General features: G+C 45.0%; 1 protein-coding gene across 4 annotated transcripts in view; it reads right to left on the bottom strand.

Annotated features, from left to right (window-relative positions):
* RELN (reelin) overlaps positions 1–19,606 on the bottom strand; it is a 510,672-nt gene that overhangs the window by 170,019 nt on the left and 321,047 nt on the right. For all 4 annotated transcript variants that reach the window (XM_072147208.1, XM_072147209.1, XM_072147211.1 and 1 more), the window contains exons 26-27: positions 18,402–18,573; positions 16,611–16,811 (exon numbers count right to left, since the gene is read on the bottom strand). In XM_072147208.1, coding sequence (XP_072003309.1) covers positions 16,611–16,811; positions 18,402–18,573 — 373 coding nt within the window. The remainder of the gene's footprint in view (positions 1–16,610; positions 16,812–18,401; positions 18,574–19,606) is intronic.

Here is a 19,606-nt window from a genome sequence, read left to right as displayed (position 1 = left end):
AACGCCAGCTCCATGCGCATCATGCGCTTCTTGCGCATCTGTTTACATTCCCCTCACCCGCCATATCCCAAACTTATGAGAACGCTACTACACTTAACTTGGTGCAGGCTGGGACCGAGTCTGACCCTGGGGCTGGTCATATACTGCCGACGCAGAGAATTGCGGGGCCTACCTCGGTCCAGGTCTCAAAGGCCTACTATACCTCCTCCCACCCCTCCTCCACCTCCTCCTCCTCCGAATTACCATCCGTGGGCATGGCGCCATCAGTCGGTAGCTCTAGGCACAGCAGCAGTGCCGTCGCTAAGCGACAGCAGGCGGTGCTGAAACTGCTGAGCCTAGGCGATAAAAGGCACACCGCCCAAGAGCTATTACAGGGCATTCCACATCAAAGTTGTTAACTTTGTCGCCACCCTGCTGTGTAATCCCCAAAATATACTTGCAAACTTTTACCATTTAGGGATATTATTTCAGCGCTTCTTGCGCATCTGTTTACATTCCCCTCACCCGGCATATCCTAAACTTATAAGAACGCTACTACACTTGATCTTATACAAAAGGTTCTTAGAAGTGCTGTTTGGGGAGTAGCCTAGAGACAGGGGCTTGGATTGGCGAAAGCTCGCCTGGCAGCGGAACGCCAGCTCCATGCGCATCATGCGCTTCTTGCGCATCTGTTTACATTCCCCTCACCCGCCATATCCCAAACTTATGAGAACGCTACTACACTTAACTTGGTGCAGGCTGGGACCGAGTCTGACCCTGGGGCTGGTCATATACTGCCGACGCAGAGAATTGCGGGGCCTACCTCGGTCCAGGTCTCAAAGGCCTACTATACCTCCTCCCACCCCTCCTCCACCTCCTCCTCCTCCGAATTACCATCCGTGGGCATGGCGCCATCAGTCGGTAGCTCTAGGCACAGCAGCAGTGCCGTCGCTAAGCGACAGCAGGCGGTGCTGAAGCTGCTGAGCCTAGGCGATAAAAGGCACACCGCCCAAGAGCTATTACAGGGCATTCCACATCAAAGTTGTTAACTTTGTCGCCACCCTGCTGTGTAATCCCCAAAATATACTTGCAAACTTTTACCATTTAGGGATATTATTTCAGCGCTTCTTGCGCATCTGTTTACATTCCCCTCACCCGGCATATCCTAAACTTATAAGAACGCTACTACACTTGATCTTATACAAAAGGTTCTTAGAAGTGCTGTTTGGGGAGTAGCCTAGAGACAGGGGCTTGGATTGGCGAAAGCTCGCCTGGCAGCGGAACGCCAGCTCCATGCGCATCATGCGCTTCTTGCGCATCTGTTTACATTCCCCTCACCCGCCATATCCCAAACTTATAAGAACGCTACTACACTTAACTTGGTGCAGGCTGGGACCGAGTCTGACCCTGGGGCTGGTCATATACTGCCGACGCAGAGAATTGCGGGGCCTACCTCGGTCCAGGTCTCAAAGGCCTACTATACCTCCTCCCACCCCTCCTCCACCTCCTCCTCCTCCGAATTACCATCCGTGGGCATGGCGCCATCAGTCGGTAGCTCTAGGCACAGCAGCAGTGCCGTCGCTAAGCGACAGCAGGCGGTGCTGAAACTGCTGAGCCTAGGCGATAAAAGGCACACCGCCCAAGAGCTATTACAGGGCATTCCACATCAAAGTTGTTAACTTTGTCGCCACCCTGCTGTGTAATCCCCAAAATATACTTGCAAACTTTTACCATTTAGGGATATTATTTCAGCGCTTCTTGCGCATCTGTTTACATTCCCCTCACCCGGCATATCCTAAACTTATAAGAACGCTACTACACTTGATCTTATACAAAAGGTTCTTAGAAGTGCTGTTTGGGGAGTAGCCTATAGACAGGGGCTTGGATTGGCGAAAGCTCGCCTGGCAGCGGAGCGCCAGCTCCATGCCAAGATCCAACTAACATAGTTTTAACTGCAGCACCTTTAATCTACTACTAGTTCACTGCCTCCATACATCGTCCCCTTATCAAACGAGCTGTGTCAGGCAGAATTTTGGGTTGTTTTCATGGCTTCCATGTTAACTTTGTCGCCACCCTGCTGTGTAATCCACAAAATATACTGGCAAACTTTTATCATGTACCGATATTATTTGAGCGCTTCTTGCTCACCTCCTTTGGTTCCTCTCTGCCACCCATTGGTTTGAAGCCTGAGTCCATTTAGGGTATGTCGCCATGACACTCTCTAGCCTGCTGCCGCTGCCTCTGCATGCCGTCCCCTATAGTGTCAGGGTCAATTATTGGATGTTTTAGATGCTATCTAGCTTCATTCTGTCACTCTGTCATGGCCATGCTGTTGCCCATAATTTTGGCATAATGGTGCGATTATGCAGCCTCAGAGGCATCCATGCATGCTGCCCCTGCTGTTTCCTGTCCATTTCCGTGGTGTTTCCATCCTTTTCTGAGGTTCCCAGGTGTTTGGCCAAGCTTCCCTGTGCAGAGCCTTGGTCCCCTTGAAAAATGCTCGAGTCTCCCATTGACTTCAATGGGGTTCGTTATTCGAGACGAGCACTCGAGCATCGGGAAAAGTTCGTCTCGAATAACGAGTACCCGAGCATTTTAGTGTTCGCTCATCTCTAATAAAGATCCTTTACAATAGTTACAAACGTGGGAAAAAAAGACTTTTGTAATACAGTCAGTCCTCTGGTTACGTACAACATAGGTTCTATAGGTTTGTTCTTAAGTTGAATTTGTATGTAAGTCGGAATTGTATATACTGTATATATTTATAGCTACAGACAAATTGTTTTTGGTCTCTGTGACAATTGAATTTCAAAAATGTTGGATTGTCATAAGAACCAGGATTAACAATAAAGCTTCATTAAAGACACCTTAGATAACTGTTATAGCTGGTTATTGTAGCCTAAGGATAAAGTACAGTAAATTACCAACATCCAGAGGGCCGTTTGTAACTAGGGGTCGTCTGTAAGTTGGGTGTTCTTAAGTAGGGGGCCGCCTGTATATAGTATATCTTTTTGTAAATGTTCAAATTAACTGAAAATGACCATTAAGAATTAATTCCCAAACACCTCGAAGACGGAAGCCCTCCCATTTAATATTCCGACTACGGAATTTTATTACTACAACAGAACTTTAATTACCAATGGAAGACGGGCTCCGTCAAGTATCTTGGGGTACAAATAACAGCCTCGTACTCGTCTCTATATAACGCTAACTACCCACCCTTATTTAGGGAATTGAAGGCAATGCTAACTAGATGGAGGGGACACCATATTTCCATGGTCGAGTTGCAGCAATTAAAATGTCTTGGCTACCAAAGCTACTAAATTATTTCCAAACTTTGCCTCTGAAAGTACCTCAGGCAGAACTCAAGGCTCTGCAAGGAGCAGTTTTTAACTTTATATGGGACAACAGGAGGCATAGAATGCCAAAATCAGTCATGCTTGCTCCCAAAGCCCAGGGAGGGCTAGCAGTACCGGACATAGCCCATTATTATTGGGCTGCTCAATTACGATACCTACCGTACTGGGTAACATCAGAGGCTACACTAAGTGGGTCGAGATTGAGAAGTTGTGGATGGCACCGGTACACCCGAACTCATACTTGTGGGGTTCTAACTCATCTCTCCCTACACAGTCTTTATTAGGTCCCATAGCACTTACACTAGCGGTTTGACAGGTGTGTAAAAAGCGCTTTAACTTGTCTTCCAGCAGCCCACCATTGATGTCAGTCCTCTATAATCTGGACATCCCTGACAGCTTGATGGCAAATATGGTCCAGAGATGGACCAAGGCAGGAGTGTTTCATCTGGCAGCTATGGTGGATCCACTCACGCTGGAGCTAAGGCCCTCTACCTATCTATCAAGTGAGCGGTCCCTTCATAAGGATGAGTGGTACCACTACCTCCAGGTGAAGCATTATATAACCAGTTTATTTGGATCTACTAAGGTTTCTAAACCTACTGAATTTGAACAACTATGCAAATTAGGTACCTCAGTCAAAGGGACGATCTCTAGAATATACCAAATATTATGCACCCCAACAGGTGATGCCCCACTAACACACAAATATATGACAAAATGGGAAGGGTACCTCAACAAAAAAATCTCGACAGAGACGTGGCAAATTATATGGAGCAGAACAGCCAAATCGTCCATTTGTACCACTTATAAAGAATCCCAATACAAGGTGCAAATGCACTGGTATCATACTCCAGCACTGCTACACAAGCTGAATCCAATGGTTCCAGATGCCTGCTGGAGGTGTCATACTGAGGTAGGCACATTGTTCCATATCTTCTGGACATGCCCACTTATAACCCCATTTTGGCAACGAATAGAAGCTCTCACTGGGGAGTTGTTTGGTAGTGTCATCCCGTTAGACCCCATGCAATATCTCCTCAATGTCCCCCCATGCAATTTGAGAAAACATCTTTCTAGTTTCTTTTTAAGTCTTTGCACAGCATCCAAATGCCTGATAGCAAGGACATGGAAGCAGAGTGCACCCCCAGCAGAATCAGAACTATTCGCTCGGTTGAAAGAGATGTGCTCCCTAGAAAAACTAACGGCCTCCCTCAATAATACAGTTGACTCCTACCAGAAGGTATGGGAACCTTAGAACTACTTTTGTGTACTCAATGATTTGTAGATGCGGTGGGTCCTCCCCGGGTGTGAATGATACACCACCATTGCACCACTAACAATGCGTCTCTTCCCCCCCCCCCACGGGTCCTACCTTACCGAGTGTGTGTAGTGTGTCTTGTCTAATGTGTTATGCCGGTTATTCATCCTTTGAAGTGGGTGTTGTAGCATTACTACAATTAAGGAAATACTGGAGACATATGGCATAATGTAGCAGCTTTATTTAGTTTAAGGTGTAAAGGCACAGATTACAGGCATGTCCTCTACTCAAAGCTCTTGTACTTGAATATACATATACCTCTTATTTACTGCTCTCTACACTGCAAATGCAGAAGAATGTACGATTCATCAAGCAATGCATGCATTACCCCCTGTTTTATATTGTGTTTTATTCTATGTTTAAACATTTTCTAAATAAAAATTTACAGTTTAAAAAAAAAAAAGAATTAATTCCCTAGTGTGTGACGGCCATTTCGATAGATAATACAAGGTCACTATGGAGTGTAGCGTGGGATTTTAAACATTTTTGTTGGGAAATATTTATGTTTATTTCTATATATTGATTAATATTTTATGTGTGTGTGGGGGAAATCTTTATATAGTTTTGATTTATTTATTTTCTTTACAAGGTTTCCTCTGTTACAGGGGAAATTGACCCCGGTTGGGGCAAATTTCAAGGACAGAGCTGTACTGGGTTTGCTTAACTGTTTCAGAGCTGCCGGTCACATGACCACTGGCTATTTTATTATTGTTTGTAAAATATAAGCATTGTGCCTTTGCATATAAAATTGGCATTGTGGAATAAGCTTGTGTCTGTATCAGTGTCACAGGTGACCCCACGATCCATGTCTCGGCGTGTGGTCCGCGCGTCTCCTTCCTTCCCGGCCACACGCTCCCGCTGCTCTTCAAGTATTTAAAGGGCCAGCGTCCTCCTTATTAGTGCGGGCATTACCAGCTCGGCTATATAGCCTGGCTACTCCCAGCATCCCCTGCCGGATCTTCATGTCCTGTTACTGAAGAGAACGCCCTCCGTGTTCCCGAGCGTTTCCAGACGCCTCTGTGGATTCTGTGATTCCCATGTTCCGTGGTGTTCCCGTGTTCCTGGTTTCCTGTGTTCCCTTGTTCTGTGTTATGCTGTGGCGGTCCTGTTATCCTGTGGCGGTCCTGTTATCCTGTGGCGGTCTTGTTATCCTGTGGCGGTCCTGTTATCCTGTGGCGGTCCTGGTATCCTGTGGCAGTCCTGGTATCCTGTGGCGGTCCTGGTATCCTGTGGCGGTCCTGGTATCCTGTGGCGCTCCGGTATTCCAGCAGCCATCCGAGGTCGTGCCAGCCATCCGAGGTCCTGCCAGCCATCCGAGGTCCTGCCAGCCATCCGAGGTCCTGCCAGCCATCTGAGGTCCTGCCAGCCATCTGAGGTCCTGCCAGCCATCCGAGGTCCTGCCAGCCATCCGAGGTCCTGCCAGCCTGCCTGCCTTCCCGTGGTCCTGCCTTCCCGTGGTCCTGGCTTTCCGTGGTCCTGCCTGCCTTCCTTCCCGTGGTCCTGCCTGCCTTCCCGTGGTCCTGCCTGCCTTCCCATGGTCCTGCCTGCCTGCCCGTGGCCCCCGTGTCCCTACCTTGGCTGCCACCGTGGGCCTAGTTGCACCCGCGGAGCGACCTGGTGACTCCTGCCGCAGCAAGACCATCCCGCTTTGCGGCAGGCTCTGGCGTAGACCAGGAGTTCACTTAGACTCCGCTCCCGGGTGCGGCTAAGGTTGTTATCTCCCGCGGTGGCCCAGGGAGTCCACTTACTTAATCCCAAGGGACTAATCCCCATAGACTGTGACAGTAAGATCCGGCCATGGACTCCGCCAAGGTCATGATCTCTGCCAAAGCCATGGACATTGTCAAGGATCCATACCTGCTTCTGGGTGACCTTCCCAGCACTATTGCCCAGCAGTCCCAAGAGATTGCTGCGCAAAAAGAACTGTTGGACAAACTTGCTGACACCCTGCGGATTATTGCCTCCCAGCAGCAGGCTCCTGTGACTCCTCCTGTTTCTTCTGTCCCCCAGCCATGTTTTTCGGCAGCGAACTCTGGAACAGATTTTTGATGCCAAACAAATTTGATGGCAACCCCAATTTTTGCAGGAGTTTTGTTGTCCAGTGCTCGTTGCACATCAAATTGACGTCCTCCCAGTCCACCCCCGAACGCTTTAAGTTGGCATGCGTTTTTTCTTTGCTCACTGGAAAGGCGCTGGACTGGGCTACTCCTCTATGGGATAGTGGTGACCCGGACATGGTTACCCATACCAAGTTCCTGGCAAAAATCCAGTCCAGATTTGAACCACCTCAAGTTCGACCACCTCATCTGTCCTGCATGGTTCCGGTTTCTCCAGTGTCTCCGCAGCTTCCCAGAGCTGCACCAGCGGCGCCCAAGCTTCCACAGCTTCCCAGAGCTGTACCAGCGGCGCTCAAGCCTCCGCAGCTTCCCAGAGCTGCACCAGCGGTGCCCAAGCCTCCGCAGTTTCCCAGAGCTGCACCAGCAGTGCCCAAGCCTGCGCAGCTTCCCAGAGCTGCTCCCATGACTCCGCAGCTTCCCAGAGCTGCTCCAGTGACTCCGCAGCTTCCTGCAGCTGCTCCAGTGTCTCCGCAGCTTCCCGCAGCTGCTCCAGAGTCTCCGCAGCTTCCTAGAGCTGCTCCAGCGGTAACCAAGCCTTTGCAGCTTCCCGCAGCTACTCCAGTGTCTCGACAGCATCCCCGCAGCTGCTCCAGTGTCTCTGCAGCTTCCCAGAGCTGCTCCAGCAGTACCCAAGCCTTCGCAGCTCCCCGCAGCTGCTCCAGTGGCTCCGCAGCTCCCTGCAGCTGCTCCAGTGGCTCTGCAGCTCCCCGCAGCTGCTCCAGTGACTCCACAGCTCCCCGCAGCTGCTCCAGTGACTCCGCAGCTCAAGGCAGCTGCTCCAGTGGCTCAGCAGCTCCCCGCAGCTGCTCCAGTGGCTCCGCAGCTCACCGCAGCTGATCCAGTGGCTCCGCAGCTCCCCTCAGATGCTCCTGTGGCTCCGCAGCTCCCCGTAGCTGCTCCAGTGGCTCCGCAGCTTGCCAGTGCTGCTCCAGTGGCTCCACAGCTCCCCGCAGCTGCTCCAGTGTCTCCGCAGCTTCCCACAGCTGCTCCAGTGGCTCTGCAGCTCCCCGCAGCTGCTCCAGTGGCTCTGCAGCTCCCCGCAGCTGCTCCAGTGGTTCCGCAGCTCCCCGCAGCTGCTCCAGTGGCTCCGCAGCTCCCCGCAGCTGCTCCAGTGGCTCTGCAGCTCCCCCTGGTTGCTCCAGTGGCTCCGCAGCTCCCCGCAGCTGCTCCAGAGGCGCCCCAGACTCCGCAGCTTGCCAGTGTTGCTCCGTCCTCCCCTGAGGCTGCTCCAGAGCCTCCACTGCCCTCCCCTGAGGCCGCTCCAGAGCCTCCACCGGCCTCCCCTGAGGCCGGTCCAGAGCCTCCACCGGCCCCCCCTGAGGCCACTCCAGAGCCTCCACCGGCCTCCCATGAGGCCGCTCCAGAGCCTCCACCGGCCTCCCCTGAGGCCGCTCCAGAGCCTCTACCGGCCTCCCCTGAGGCTGCTCCAGAGCCTCCACCGGCCTCCCCTGAGGCCGCTCCAGAGCCTCCACCGGCCTCCCCTGAGGCCGCTCCAGAGCCTCCACCGGCCTCCCCTGAGGCCGCTCCAGAGCCTCCACCGGCCTCCCCTGAGGCCGCTCCAGAGCCTCCACCGGCCTCCACTGAGGCCGCTCCAGAGCCTCCACCGGCCTCCCCTGAGGTCGTTCCAGAGCCTCCACTGGCCTCCCCTGAGGCCGCTCCAGAGCCTTCACCGGCCTCCCCTGAGGCCGCTCCAGAGCCTCCACCGGCTTCCCCTGAGGCCGCTCCAGAGCGCCTAGAGCCGACCCAGCCAGCGACTTCCCAAATCTTCTCTGTGACTGCTCTCCTCCTAAGGTGTCTCATCACCAAGAAGAATTGGAGGAGGCGAAGAAAGAAGAGCAGTGGGCTGAAGAAGAAGAGAAGAGGGGCCCTAAAGGGGGGGGGGTTACTGTCACGGGCACCCGTGTCCTGCTGTGTCACTCACCTCCCCAAGCTCCTGGCACCGCTCTGGTCCCGGTGTGTGGTCCGCGCGTCTCCTTCCTTCCCGGCCGCACACTCCTGCCTCTTCAAGTATTTAAAGGACCAGCGTCCTCCTTATTAGCGCTGGCCCTCCGTGTTCCCGAGCGTTTCCAGACGCCTCTGTGGATTCTGTGATTCCCATGTTCCGTGGTGTTCCCGTGTTCCTGTTTTCCTGTTTTCCCTTGTTCTGTGTTATCCTGTGGCGGTCCTGTTATCTTGTGGCAGTCCTGTTATCCTGTGGCGGTCTTGTTATCCTGTGGCGGTCCTGTTATCCTGTGGCGGTCCTGGTATCCTGTGGCGGTCCTGGTATCCGGTGGCGGTCCTGGTATCCGGTGGCGGTCCTGTTATCCTGTGGCGGTCCTGGTATCCTGTGGCGGTCCTGGTATCCTGTGGCGCTCCGGTATTCCAGCAGCCATCCGAGGTCCTGCCAGCCATCCGAGGTCCTGCCAGCCATCCGTGGTCCTGCCAGCCATCCGTGGTCCTGCCAGCCATCCTTGGTCTTGCCAGCCATCTGAGGTCCTGCCAGCCATCCGAGGTCCTGCCAGCCTGCCTGCCTTCCCGTGGTCCTGCCTTCCCGTGGTCCTGCCTGCCTTCCTTCCCGTGGTCCTGCCTTCCCGTGTTCTTGCCTGCCGGCCTTCCCGTGGTCCTGCCTGCCTGCCTTCCCGTGGTCCTGCCTGCCTGCCTTCCCGTGGTCCTGCCTGCCGGCCTTCCCGTGGTCCTGCCTGCCTGCCCGTGGCCCCCGTGTCCCTACCTTGGCTGCCACCGTGGGCCTAGTCGCACCCGCGGAGCGACCTGGTGACTCCTGTCGCAGTAAGACCATCCCGCTTTGCGGCGGGCTCTGGCGAAGACCAGGAGTTCACTTAGACTCTGCTCCCAGGTGCGGCTAAGGTTGTTATCTCCCGCGGTGGCCCAGGGAGTCCACTTACTTAATCCCAAGGGACTAATCCCCATAGACTGTGACAATCAGTGAGTAAAGTGACTGTTGCAGGAATATTCCATAGACACGGAAGCAGAAAGCTGGGTGTGCAAAGTGTGGTTGTGCGTCCCCTGGGTGGTGAGTGTTTCGTTTGAAGATTGTCAGGATCACGGGAATTGGACCCACTGTAACACCGCGGACGATGACGTAAGCCAACACCTGGGAGCGGATTCTAAGTGGCACCCGGTTTTCACCAGAGCCTGCCGAAAAAAGCAGGTTGGACTTGCTACGGCCTGGTACTATCAGGTTGCTCTACAGGAGCGACTTTGTCTGCGGTGGTGGCCAAGGCGAAGTACAGAGTCATAGAACAGAATCGTAGTCGGGGACAGGAAGCACGGTATTGTAGTCAGTAGCAGAGCAGGAGATCAGGGCAGGCAGGGGAGAAGCGAGGTCAGGAACAGAATCAAGGTCAACGGGAAAACAGGATAAGCGCACATTGTTTGGAATACAGCTCTCTTTGAGGAATGGAAGCACAAAGATCCGGTGGGGTATGTAGGAAGGGGCCGGCTATTTATTATATTAAGGAATAGCCAGCGCCCGAGACGAGGGAACGAGGACAGATAAGGAGATCTGCTGCTGCCGCACTTGGGGGGAAATGGGGGCATGGGTGTGCCCGCGACCAGGGTCGCAAGAGCACTCGTAGTAGGGATTCTGGTATGATTTGCCTGACAGACATCATGGAATAAAATCCTTCAAGGCATGCAAATTTCCCCTACTCACTCCAGCACATGGCCATGTCCATTTGAGATTCATCAATGGCCATCTGGATAATACAGAGAAGACATAGGAGAAGGTAATGTGGTCAGATGAGATAGAAATCAAACTACACTCACTATTGTTTGTAGCAAAGCATAGGAGGTTGAAACCTCTTGGATTGGTGAGGCCCTGTATTGCAAAATTTTGTTCATCAACCTCCTTCCATGAGTAAGACCATTGAAGATGGGTCATAGCTGGGTCATCCAGCATGACCTGAAACACACTGCCACAGCAACTAAGGAGCTTTTCAAGGTCTTGGATTGGCCTAGCCCAACTGAATATCTTTGAAGGGAGCTGAAACACAACACTGCCACAGCTGTAAAACCTAAAAGATCTGGATAAGATCTGTATTGAGAAGTTTGCCCTGATCCCTTATGCAATGTGTGCAAACTTGGTGAAGAACTACAGAAAACATCTCACCTCTGATCTCTAATTGCAAACAAAAGATTCTGTATAAAATATTAAAGGGATTTGCCCTTGAAAGAAAGTTCTCAAATTTGAAATAAAAATTTTTTAACCCCTTACTTTACAATTTTTACAATTTTATAGTTTTATTGCTGTTTTAGTTCCTATAACTACTAAGTGACTGACTGATAGACAGTGTAAAATTCTAGAGTATGGACTGGAACTCTGTAAGCAAACACTTTATGATCCCTCTAGTGCGATGACAAGGTGCTTAGATAATCAGGGTACAGTTTACCTACACTATTATTTAGCTTCTGAAAATTTCACTAGTATCCAGCCCATAGAAAAAGAAATATGAGACAGATCAGAGATGAGATCAGAGATGAGAGATGATGAGATCCATCAGCGCCGCTACATCTCAGCTATAACAAACACTGTCAGCTCTGTATACTATGCTGCTTGAGGCAGAGATCATGCTGCATTGAGCAGACAGGAGAAGCAATTTATGAGAATAATCTGCCATGGCCAATCATAAAAATTTACAGTCAGATCTCGGGGCAACCAAATATGTATATACCATATATAGAGACAGGTTGGAATTATATCTGTGAAATGCAATATTTTTTGTTAATAACAGTGAATTAGATAATGTGCTATTTTGAGTATATTTAAGAATTTGTCTTGATGGGAATACCTCTTTAAGTTCTGCTTTCTATTGTATCAAATAGTTATTTCATGCAATAAAATGCACAAGGAATATGTAAAATGCAGACAATGGGATTTTCTGTATTTTGTACACTTTCTTACAGTTGAAGTGTACATGGGATAAACATTACAGACCTCTCCATTTTCTGTAGGTGGAAAAACTTGCAAAACTGGCCTGCGATCAAAACTTATTACGTACAAATTAGCATTCTCACCCAACTTCATGTTCATTTCAATATAGATAAAAGGTAACAGTTGTTATTGTAAGATAAATCCTTAAGAGTATAAATTAGAGAGCTATTTCTTAAACCCAATATACTGGCTCAGCAGTTCCTATTTAAAGTTCCTTTCTAAGCATGCTTTCCTATTTATAGAACTAAGGAAATGATCTTTGAAGGCTCCCCTGTAAACATCTGATCTCTTTAATAATTCCCCTTGTAAATTATTCATCATCTGTATTCACCAATTATGTAAGGAACATGTAGTGGTGGCTAGCTCATTAAAATTATATTGCTGTATACCCCTGGAAATTCACAAATGGGAATTCATTATAAACTTGATAAAATTTTTATTAGGGTTTAGAGACAACAGCTTGCATAACCAAATAAAGTACAATTTTAGCTTTACATGTATAAAAATTTTTTTTGCAAACATGTACAGTAAAGTCAAAACTACAGACAGTCTAAAGTGCATATATGATTCTTCTTTGGCAGATTACACAATCATATTGTTTTGATATCTGAAAAATAGCTTTATCTGCCACATCTTAAAACATGAGATTGGCTGATGCAGAGGTTGCTTCTGGTATGTCAATGGATTAATCATTTGATATGTTTGGATATGTATGTGGTTACATACAGCAATGAAAGGTTATTAGAATCACTAAGCTTGGTCATATTTATGTTCCCCTTTATCTTTTTCTTAAAAGTGAAGTATTCAGCCTTACTCATGTATACAACGCAAAAACTTCAGATTTTGCAAAGCTACTCACAAAACTGTGTCAATAACACAGGGAAATGAATGCCAACATCTTAAGAGAAGTTCTTAACCCCTTATCACCGACACTAGTTTTCAGCTCAATGACCAGACTCGATTTTTCAAATCTGACATGTCTCACGATAATTGGTTATAACTTCGGAACGCTTTAACATATCCTGGTGATTTTGAGAATGTTTTCTCGTGATACATTGTACTTCATGTTAGTTAAGTGATAAAGTGATTTAAGTGATAAGTTTTGCGATTCGTTCTGAAAAAAAGTTAAAATTTGGCAAAAGTTTGTAAAAATTCTTCATTTTCCAAGTTTGAAATATTCTGCTTTCCAGACAGGAAGTAAAACTACCCAAAAAGCTTGATAATTAACAATTACGGAATATATGCTTTATGTTGGGATGATATTTTATGCATCCTCTCATTTTTCTAGGATGTTGTGAGGTGCAGAACTTTAGGTGCAATTTTTCTCATTTTCATGAAAATTGCCAAAACTCACATTTTGAGGGACAACTCAGCTTTCAAGTGACTTTGAAAGGCCTAAATAATAGTAAAACCACATAAATTACCCCACTATAGAAACTTCACCCCTCAACGTATGTAAAACAACTTCTATTAAGTCCATTAACCCTTTAAGTGTTTCACATGGGTTAAAACAATATGGACCTGTGATTTAGAAACTATGGAATTTTTTTGGAAAATACATTCATTTAGGCCAAACTGACAGTTTCAGAATAAATTAAATGATGAAACGCACTGCAACGTTTGATGCCCAATTCCTCCCGAGTGTACTGATACCCCATATGTGGTGGTAAACTTCTGAACGGGCGCACGGCCGAGTATAGAATGAATGGAGGCGCCATTCACAGCAGATTTGTATTGTCACATTGTACAACCTATAAATTTTTATTTTTTTTGGTAATGCAAACATATGAGGGTTTTTTTTTTTACGGGATGAGATACAATGTATAGATAATTTTTTCTGATGGTGTTTGATGAAAAATTGTATATTACGGTTAGTTTTTCGAGTTTTATTTTTTACGTTGTTCACCGAGCAGGTTCAAGATTGATTTAGATTTATTGTACAGATTAATACGGACGCGGTGATACCAAATATGTACGTGTTTTTGTGTTTTACATACTTTATTTGCATTTCATGTGTAACTGGGGAGATTATGGGACTTTTATTTTATTTATTTATTTAATTATATAATAAAATGATTTCATCATTTTTTTTTTACTTTTTTACATTTTCTACATCTTGGCTTGAACAAGTGATCGTCCGATCGCTTATTCAAGCCTTTACACTGCAATACACTTGTATTGCAGTGTATAGTGAAAGTAACTGAGCATGCTGCGCATGCTCAGTTACATACAGCCGGGTCCTGCCAGGAAGGCAGAACCCGGCAGGTAGAGGAGCCGGAAGCCCCGGGTCACTCGTTGGAACCCGGGGCTGCGGCAGGAGGGATCGGATCCCCCGGTAAGCACACCGGGGGGGTCCGATCCACACGGGACACGCTTACACGCTGCGGTCATGCTTGACCGCGGCGTGTAAGGGTTTAAACACCCGGGATCAGAGTTTTTCCGATCCCAGGTGTTAGTGCCGGGTCTGGGCTGTAAGATCACAGCCTGACACCGTCAGCAGCGAGACCCGGTGTCCCGAAATCTTCTTCTGACGCGCCGCCGTAGAAAGGCGTACACGTCAGAAGAAGTAAAAAGCCAATAGGGCGGTCATTAAGGGGTTAATTACTTTGTCCTATTTTGATATTTACACAAATAGGAAATTCAACTGTACTAAACAACCAGAATATAGGAAGTTATAAAAGACAAATAATTTGGTAAATTATTAAAAAAAATTATGATCTCCCATAACTCAGCATTTATAACTGGCTAAACAACATTTCTCACCTTAAAGAGGACCTGTTTACCTGGTTACTACAGTAAGCATCTCCTAGCACTACCCAATTTTTAGCAGTGATAGACTGCTAGCTTTATTGGAACCCCCCAATAAAAGTAAGCAGTCACTGCCGCACAGTACAATAGGAACTCGAGACCGCACTCAAAGTGGTCCTGCATATTCATGAGGGGGCGGTTCAAGGCGCTGCTTCTTCCCCGGACCGCTCCTCCCACTCCACAGGGCGGCGGTGACTGCCGGGCTTCATGCAGCGTCACCACCTGCTGGATCCGCCCCCTCATGAATACGCCACACCGATTCGAGCATGGTCTGTCATTCCTATTGTACTGTACAGCAGAGTCTGCTAGTTTTATCAGAGAGTTCTGATAAAGCTAGCAGTTTATCACTGCTAAAAATGGGGTTGTGCTAGGAGCTGCTTACTTTAGTAAGCGTTTTTTATGGGTGACAGGTCCTCTTCAAATTCCCACATAAAATCACATAAAACAGCTGATGGAAAGGGAATTTCTATTGCTTATACGTTTTTTTTTACAATAAAAAATTGCACTAACACTATGGGGGGAATTTATTAATGTACTTGCGCCACAATTCAATCTAAGCTTTTAGACCAGTGATGGCTAACCTATGGCACTGGTGCCAGAGGTGGCACTCGGAGCCCTTTCTGTGGGCACTCAGGCCATCACCAGAGATGACTCCAGGTATCTTCCTGCAGTCCCAGACATCCCAGGACTTGCTGTGCACAGAGATATTTTAAAGTGACAGCTGTACCTGGAACTATTTTCTGCTTTATTAGTGTCCTCAGGTGCCGGTATCAATGAAAACTGTGACAGAGAAGGGAGTATAAATCACAAATTACATTTCTGTGATGGCACTTTGCGATAAATTATCGGGTCTTTGTTGTAGTTTGGGCACTCGGTCTCTAAAAGGTTCGCCATCACTGTTTTAGACTTTTATTTGGCACTTTTCCAACTTGTCTGACTAAGGGGGCGTGGTCTTCTGAAATGGCTTTATGAGTAAGTGGCGTGGCTTGTGGGAAATTGTCCATCTGCCCATAATTCTGGCTCACAGCGTAGACCAACTAAACGTATATCTAAAGTAGGAATAGACCGTCTAATGCTGCACCAGAATTCATCATCACAGTGATAAATCCGTTGCAGAAAAAGACTGGTTGCCTAGACTTTATATTTGTATTTTATCTTAAGCCATCCAATCCATCTACAGTACAGGCAGTCCCCGACTTAAGAATACCCAATCTTTTGTTACAGACGGACCTCTCTGTTTACTGTGACCTCTGGTGAATCTCTTTGAATGTTTAACTTCAGTCTCAGGCTGCAATGATCAGCTCAAACTTATGACTTAAGGAATTTTTAACCCATGTCAACTTATATCTTGTATGTTCATGAAATGAGTGACATATCCTAGAAGTAAAGTACCTCAATTTACATAATTTATCCCAAGTGATAAGATAAGATAAGAAAATTCAATTTTAGGAAGCACTGATGGGAGGAAAATAAGCTACTCAAAAGTGGGACCTGATGTTACTGCAGGTAACTGTATATAGGCGGTCCCCTACTTAAGAACACCTGATTTACATACGACCCCTAGTTACAAACTGTATCTGGATTTTGGTAATTTACTGTATTTTAGCCCCATGCTACAATAAACAGCTATAACAGTTATCAAAGGCATCTGCAATTAAGATGTATTATTAATCCTGGTTCTTATGACAACCCAACGTTTTTAAAATCCAATTGTCACAGAGACCAAAAAAAGTTTGACTGGGGTTACAGTAATAAAGTATACAGTTACCACTTACATACAAACTCAACTTAAGAACAAACCTACAGAACCTATCTTGTATGTAACCCGGGGACTGCCTGTATATTGAAATGATTACTTATTTAACAGTAAAAATCATTCCCGAATGTTTTGTTCTAGGTTTTTAATACACTCAAACATGCTTTTCACTCTAAGAGCTTGGTATCTTTGATGGGTCTGCTGTCTGGTACTTTCTGTTAATGAATACACTTTATTAAAAAAGTTTTTTAACAAATTAAAAAAGAGGCTTCTAAGTATTATACATGCTATATAGTTTGCACTACAATTTTATTCCATCTGAAAACAAACACTTCTCAAATACCTTGAACTGTAGGACATATCCTGGTTTCAAAGTAAGGTCCCGAGTAACAGCAAATCGATCACCATCTGATTTTCCGAATATCATTGCAGAGGAGGTAACAGAGCAAAAACTTTCATTTTTAACCATTCCTTCATTAGCCACCATTAGCCAAACACTCAGTTGATTCATTGGATAGTCAAAGGCAGGCTTTTCATAAAAATTCTAATTGAAAAGAGAATACAAATATATTTATATATTTCCCATCTAAACTGTATAATACTCATCACAATAAAATGTCAGACAGAAAAAACATAAAAAATATCTATATGATCTAGTATGGGAAAATGACCACCGTTTTTCCTTACTAAGCAAATATGCAGATTTCTTTCATTATATTTTGGGTTTCTGTGTAATAAATAGTAAGAATAGATTAATTTGATAGGAATGAGTTTTGTGTTACTTTCCACATGATACTTGTTTTCTGAAATGAAATATGCCATAGATCCTGAGACATATGATCTACTAATGTTTTATTATGGTTGCCTTATTTAAGTGACCAGGTAAAAAAGCAGGGTAATGGCAAAGGCAGAGTTTTATTTGGAGTTTAATTCCTCAGCATGTATTCATTGTGTAATTATTATATTGTATTTTTAGATTTTTGTAATCAGTAATGTTTTCTCAAAAATAAAAGACACAGACACAGGAAAATATTAAAGTCAAGACCTTATTGATCAAAAATAAGATACAAGTTCAAGAAGCACATTCTATCCAGTTTTGAACTAAACTTTTTCCCCTCATTCCTTTTACAAATAACTAGGAAACCGTAAAAAAAAAAATTAATTTTCACTAACTATCATTTAAATAATTTTTAAAATCGATTTTCACAATAATTTAATATAGATGTCTTATATTTCTTGTCACAGTTTGCATTATCAGTGACATTCTGGTTTTACATTTTTTGTTTTATTTTGCCAGTATTTATTTATTTGTAATACTTTTGCATGTTTTGCCCACCCTCTGGGTCATAAAAAGCATTAGAGGCATTTCAAAATTACACAGTTTATTTCATCATGGTATTATATTTATCACAATTATAGGGATAATGCAATGCAGAATAATTAGAGAACACTAAAGTACAACAATATGTTAAAACTTCATATTTGTTTTAGCCTTTTAAAACAGCAACTTGACAATGGGATATGTACAGCAGAATAGGACTGACATGCTTATGTTTTGGCTTGATGCTTTCCCCATAGTCCTGATTTAGTCTAATTTAAAATACGGTTTAGGGAAAGAACTTACTTAATTGTCATTTCAGATGATTTTTGAAGTTGTGTGGGGGATTTGGTGTGAACATTTTCTGAAATACTTCATTAAGAAATTCTGCTTAGTTTGTAAAGTAACTATGGCAAATATGTCTAAAGGATTGAAGACAGATCTCTCTCCTATCCTGTTTGTTACACAGATAACCATTCCTGGCTGCAGTATGCTACTCTATATTCAAACATCAAGCTAAAAGTCAAGGGGTTAATTATCACTGCAAGAGCTGTTTAAACACACAAGGAGAGTAAGTGTGAATTCATGAATCCTCCATAGACACACACTGTACAGGCTGGAATACACATCTCTATGAAAGGGAGTAGCTTGATTCTTTATTTACAAGCCAAGCAGAATTTGTTGATAAGATATATTTCAAATAAATGTTCACCACGTTCCCCCATGCAAAATATTAAAAATGATCTCACATGACGACTGCGCTTTAAATAGAATTCTACATGTGTACTTAATAGTCAAGATGTAATAAAGACTTACTTGTGGTAATGTTGGATAAGCAATAGGGATTACTTGTTTATGGTTTTCTGATAGAATTATGACATCATCAATGGCCCACTGATCATATCCTTCTCCTGAGAAGACAGGCTGCCACCAGCGTAACCGAGTACAAGGAGTTTTTGCTGTATTTGGAAGCTCAAGATACACAAACCTAATAGAATAAATAAGTTGGGAAAATATTTTTCGTATTACATAACCACCTCAGGGGCAACATCATCTACAATGACAATATGAGAAATCACTGAAAAGCCATATTTTATTTTATTTATTAGACACTATATCAAGATAACCTCATGTGGACACTTATACATTTATGTATGGCACGTGTTTGAAAGGAGTCTGCTTTCTCCACCAAACATTACATTTTACTGCCAGTATGTTGTAGAATAATTGAATGTGATTTCCAGTATAACACAGTATATTATACAGTTTCTAAAATATTTCTATTTTGTTTTGTTTTTGAGTTTCCATTTTTTGCTCCTCATCTTCAAAAATTCATAACATTTTATTATTCCATATACAGGGCTTGTTTTCTGTGTAACAAATTGTATTTCTTAATGATGGTATTTAATATTCCATACCGTGTACTGGGAAGTGGGCAAAACATTCCAAATGCAGTGAAAATGGTGAAAAAACACATTTGCGACGTTTTCTTGTGGGCTTGGATATTACGTTTTTCACTGTGTGCCCCAAATGACATGTCTACTTTATTCTTTGGGTTGCTACGATCACGTGGATACCAAATTTGTATAGGTTTTATAATGTTTTCATACATTTTGCCATCTTCTGTCGCCAATAACTTTTTCATACTTTAGTGTACGGAGCTGTGGGTGGTGTCATTTTTTGCAACTTTTGATGGCGTTTTCATTGCTATCATTTTTAGGACTGTGTGACCTTTTGACCACTTTTTATTAATTTTTTTATATTTTCCAAAATGGCCAAAAAATGTCATTTTTTACTTTGGACGCTATTTTCCGTTACAGGGTTAAACACAGTGAAAAACCGTTATTATATTTTGATAGATCGGACATTTTCGGACCCGGCGATACCTAATGTGTTTATGATTTTTACTGTTTATTAATATTAATATCAGTTCTAGGGAAAGGGGGGTGATTTGAATTTTTAGGTTTTTTTATTATAATTTTTTTTTTAACTTTTTTTTAACTTTTACTATTTTTCAGACT

The sequence above is a fragment of the Engystomops pustulosus genome, chromosome 4 (assembly GCF_040894005.1).
Source record: "Engystomops pustulosus chromosome 4, aEngPut4.maternal, whole genome shotgun sequence".
NCBI lineage: Eukaryota > Metazoa > Chordata > Amphibia > Anura > Leptodactylidae > Engystomops > Engystomops pustulosus.
Note: the sequence above shows the minus strand (reverse complement) of the source record. Positions and strands in the feature narration are given on the sequence as shown.